The sequence below is a fragment of the Chrysochloris asiatica genome, unplaced genomic scaffold (genome assembly GCF_000296735.1).
Source record: "Chrysochloris asiatica unplaced genomic scaffold, ChrAsi1.0 scaffold00037, whole genome shotgun sequence".
NCBI classification, from domain to species: domain Eukaryota; kingdom Metazoa; phylum Chordata; class Mammalia; order Afrosoricida; family Chrysochloridae; genus Chrysochloris; species Chrysochloris asiatica.
This window is the reverse complement of record NW_006408555.1, coordinates 20,950,530-20,955,779: the sequence shown is the minus strand read 5'-3', so window position 1 is coordinate 20,955,779 and position 5,250 is coordinate 20,950,530. Positions and strand designations below refer to the sequence as shown.

Here is a 5,250-nt window from a genome sequence, read left to right as displayed (position 1 = left end):
CTATAAATCGGAACGACTCCATGGCCCAATAACAACAACAACAACAAGGCCCTGGGCCAGTGTAGCCAGGTGACAACAGGTAGAATTCATGTGGTCCCCACTCCCTGGAGTTTATAATCTTCTTACAAGTTAACACACAAATAGTTACATAATTGTGACCAAAGCTATAAAGGACAAGTATGGGTGGTATGAATTATCTTACTTTAAGGAGATCTCATCTGAAGTCCGGGGGCTAGGAAAGGTTTCTCTGAGAAACCTCTTCACAGAAGGTTCGTGCATACTCAGGAACCTGGATTGTGTGTGAGGAGGCATTTCCACAGGTGAAGGGGGTGGTGCCGTAAGGGATGCAGAGACCCTGAGGTAGGGCAAGTGTGGCCCAGAGGGTGGGAACAGAGTGTGGTGATGTGAGGTGGGTGCAGACATTGAAGACCTTGGTGAGGTGGGTGCAGACATTGAAGACCTTGGTGCGGATTTTGAACCTCATTTTGAAGAGAGAAATTGCTGAAAGGATTTCAGTAGGAAAGGAGCATGTTCTGATTTGGACTTAAAAAGCAGTCTGAGTGCATTAAGGAGAAAGGCATGCGGCCGCCTCCACTTCCCCCACTTTGCCTGCTGTATGAGGCCGGACTTCATTTAACATACAAGTCTGGGAGAAGAGCGACACTTTCCATGTTTTGAGCTCCGCTCTGTGATGGCGCAGGTCAGACCTTGTACGTCTGTTCCTGCTCCTTCTCATACTGGTAGCTGCGGCTTGCTAGGCCACCCGTATCTCATTGTGGGGTAGCTTCAATGGTCAGAGCTAGGTTCTATTCCTAATGGGTGAATTTCTAATGCAGGTTCAGTTTCTCAGTATGCCCATCTTTCCTTGTGCTTGATTTCCTTTCAGGGTCACAGCCACCTTCGAGAGAATCCAGTGGGACAGCTGTGGCTCCGGAGAGTCGGCACCAGCCCCCCAGCACTAACTGCTTTGGTGGGAGATCCCGGTAAGAGCCCTTTGAGCTAGAGCCCAAAAGATGCTTTACAGTGATCGAGAACACACTGGGACGTGGTGAGGGGGCAACTATTGTTAGGAAGTGCTCAGAAAGTTCCAGTCATCTTGTAACTGTCTCAATATGTTAGGGAGGTCAAGACACAAACCAGAGCAAACCCACTGTTGTCAAATGGATCTCAACTCATAGGGCTCTTACCATGCTGAGTAGCACGGGGTTTCTGAGACTGTAATGCTTTGTGGGAGCAGACAGCTTCATTTTTCTCCTGTGGAGTGGCTGGTCGATTTGAACCACCAACCTTTTGATTAGCAGCCCAACACTTAACTCATTGTGCCACCATGGCTTGGCCTTGGAGGCCGAGAAAGGAGTATGAAACTCAGGATTTTTGAATGGGTCAGAGGTTTTCTGGCAAGGATTGGGACTAGCTAAGCTGGTAATATGGATAAAAAGAAACTGCTGAACAGAGAACTGGACCCTGCTCTTTGGAACATCAGATACAGCGGCCACAGTTTCCTTAGAAGGCCCACATAGAAACACTTAGAACGATGATTCTCTTTACGTGAAAGTTTCTTTCCTTGCACTTCCGTTTGTGGGGAGACCATGGCCCCTCGTGAAGTGTTGGTTAAGGACTCCTATACTTGGGGCCCGAGTTATGTTGTACTCATTATATATAGCTGAAATGACCTCATGTCATTTACCAGTGTCCTCATCTGATATCAGGGGGCTTCCGAAAGCTCGTGGGGAAATGTTATGAAAAGATCATGTAATTTTCCCACAGGTTTTTTGAAGGCCTTCCCTGTACCTGTGTTAATGGTACAAACTTGTTTCCCCAGAAGCTGAGTCTTCTGTAACTGTGTTGGAGAGGTGGGGGGGGGGTGTTGTGACCTGCGATCTTTGTGTAATTCCACTGTACAGAATCCCCAAGCATCTCTAGGACAATTTATAAAAAAGAATCACATGAATGCAGTGTGTAGATTTTGTCTTCCTGAACATATCACTGGGAGTGGGGAAGAGCACGTGGGAAATGAGTTGTGATTTCAGCCGTTATTCCTTAAGCCTCCTGTTTGGAGGGCTTAGGAGGTGAGTAGCAGTGACTGGCAGGCGTTGGGTGCAAGGACTAGTGAGGGGTTTGACTCTTTTGTCTGCAGAACATCTGTAGAAGCAGATGTGCCATTTCCCTCTTTTGTTTCCTCTTTGTCTACAAAGGTATTACCTCATACCCTGAAGATTTGTCACGTTTTTCCATAATTTGCTAGATGACTTACAAGCGTGGACAAATAGTTGGGTCTTAGCAAAATCTTGTGTCATCTGAGAAAGAATAAAACCCACTTCTGTTGAGTCAATCCCCACATGTAACCACCCTCCAGGACAGGGTAGACGTGCCCCATAGAGTTTCCAAGGCTATAAATCTGTGCACGCAGACTGCTGCGTCTTTCTACCACAGAGACTGGGACTGGTAGGTTCAAACCACCGATCTTTTGATTAGCAGCTGAGCACTTAACCACTGCACCACCAGGGCTCCTTAAAAGAAGACTAGAAGCATAGAACGTGAGAAAACAGAATCTCCCTGGTGGCAAACGGCTGGGGGAGGAGCCCTTTCACGTCTCACTGCTGAGGATGACGCCGTCTGCCCAGCTGTGTCACTCGTAAACAGACCGTGTTGATTTTCTGTTGGACTCGGAAAGTTTATACCAAACCAAACTGATGTCACTTAAACTTGAGTTAAGTTTTCTACTGTCATTGAGTCAAGTTTGCTTCTCCAGAGGGTTCCCAGGGTTGTAAATCCTTCCCAGAGCACACAGCCTCGTTTTCCTCCCTTAGAGCTGCTGGTGGGTTTGAACCATCGACTTGGTGCTTAGTAGCCTGATATATAACCTCCAGTGCCCCAAAGGCTCCTTTGAGCAAGTTTCCAAACCAAACTCACTACCACTGAGTTGATTCTGACTCACAGTGACCCTATGTAGGGTTTCCAAGACTGTATATCTTTACGGGACCAGAAAACCTCATCTTTCTCCTGTGGAGTGACTGGTGGATTTGAACTGCTAATCTCATGGTTAGCAAGTCAGTGCTTATTCTATACCACCACCAGAGCTCTTGAACAAGTTTTGTTGTTCTTGTTGTTAAGTGCCATCGAGTTGGTTCCGACTCATAGCAACCCTGTATAGGGTTTCCAAGGAACAGCATGTGGACTTGAGCCATGGTTCACAGTCCCCTGCTTGTCATATGAAGCCACCACACTCCTGTAACAAGCTTATTATATTGTTGTTAATTGCCGTTAAATGTTGTTGAGTTGGTTCCGACTCATAGCTTAGGGTTTCTGAGGAGTGACTGGTGAGTTTGAACTGCCGACCTTGTGGTCTAGCGCATTATCCTGCAGCACCATACCAGGAGTCATATGGAGCTACTGCACTCCCGGAACAAGCTTAGGCTTCCTTCAATTCTTGACCGATTGCTTTGGGAGCTGCTCTAGTTGATACATCGTGAAATGCATCTGTCCTGAGAGCCCTGCTTTGTTGAAGTCTGTGTGGAGGACTGTTGACTGTTAAACCACAGCAAAGACTTGATTATAAAATCGTACGTAGTTCTGCCTGTAATATATGGTAGACATTTCAGTGCTGCTTGATTACTAGTGGGTAGAGTACCTTCTCGATTGTTTATACCGTATGGCAGTTTCTCCTTGGTCTGCCGAAGTGCTGTTCCGTTGTACCAGGCGTGACCTCCGAGTTTTCACAGGCCTCGGTAATCTTAATATTCCATGGTCTCATGTAGCCTGCCACAGAAGCACATTTGAAGGTGTCACCCCCGGGCTGTGTCTTCTGAGCTCTGCGTTTCCCTTCTCCCCTTTGCTGTTGCGTTTATCAAGGTCAACGTGCACAAATTGTGCTGTAGGTGGGCTGTGGTTTTTGAGTCCAACTCACAGTTAGCTCGTGTGACAGAGTAGAACTGCCCCATTGGGTTTTCTTGGCCATTATCTTTCGGGGATTAGATACCGGGTCTTTACCCCACAGAGATGCTGGGTCGGTTTGATCTGCCAGCTTCTCAGTCTAGTGTATCAGTGTGAGACATAGGAGTTGAAGACGTAGACTGAATCCGAGCCTGTTACTCATTTGCTCTGTGAGATCACACAAGTCACTAAGTCTTTGGGAGCCGCAGTATTTTCCATTGTAAAAAGGGGATGATGTCACCGACTTCACAGGGGTATTTTCAGGATTCGCTGAGATGAAGTATGTCCACCTGAGGGCCATGCCTGCTGGGCATGCTCCTTGGAGGTGGTGGCTGTGGTGGCTCTTTGTCTTTCTGTTTAGAGACTGTTGATGGCTCTTCACCCCCACCCCCTCTGGAAAGTGAGGCCTCACCAGTGCATTCGCTTTAAAGATTATACTTGGGAGGATGGCGAATGGATTTTCCAGGAATTCAAGGGCAACGACCCTCTGCTGTCTGCTTTCTGGGGGCAGAGAGGATGATGCTGGGCTTCTCCTTGCTGGCTCCCAGACTAAATATTTAGCTTTCACTGTCTGAAGCGTAGGTTTTTCTTGGACCTGGGTGTTACTCACTGTGATCAAAGGTGTTCTGATGTGCTTGTGCAAAAATGGCAAAGGATTCATGTCTGACTTCCTCCAACTTCACAAAAGGGAAGGAGAATCAAACTCAGAATCAGCCCAAGGCCAAGTCCTATGAAGGTCAGATATGCCTCCACCCTTCAGCTTTCTGACACCAACCATTCCTCTCCCTCTCATGGCATTCTGGTTTCTCTGCTGGGCTTGATGATGCAGAGCAGTGATCCCACAAAACTCCCAGACAATGCTCAGGATTCTTGGGCTTGTTAGGGAAGTGAGCAGGGTAGAACTCAAGATCAGAAACTGCTCTGGATACAGCGGTTCTCCTGTCAGGAATACCTCCTCTCAGTAACTCTGCAGGCAGGCCTGGTCTTGTCCTCAGCCTCTTAGCCAAGTGGTCCCTTGTAGATTCAGCGTTATTCTTCAACGTTACATAATATTCCATCGTGTGTATGTACCAAAATTTGTTTAACCATTCTTCTGTTACGGGCATTTAGGCTGTCCCCATCTTTTTGCTGTTGTGATTAGTACTGCAGTGAACACCAGTGTGCATATATCTAGTTGTAACACCGCTCTTACTTCTTGTGGCTGTGTACCAATTAGATAATTTGTTGTTGTTGTTATGTGCCGTGGAGTCAGTTCCGACTCATAGCGACCCTGTACAGGGTTTCCGAGGCTGTAAATCTTTATGGGAGCAGAAAGCC

General features: G+C 47.2%; 1 protein-coding gene across 1 annotated transcript in view; it reads left to right on the top strand.

The window, feature by feature from the left end:
• The window catches only part of WWP2 (WW domain containing E3 ubiquitin protein ligase 2), a 185,585-nt gene that overhangs the window by 77,776 nt on the left and 102,559 nt on the right, over window positions 1–5,250 (top strand). The window contains exon 6 of the mRNA XM_006860202.1: window positions 887–983. Coding sequence (XP_006860264.1) covers window positions 887–983 — 97 coding nt within the window. The remainder of the gene's footprint in view (window positions 1–886; window positions 984–5,250) is intronic.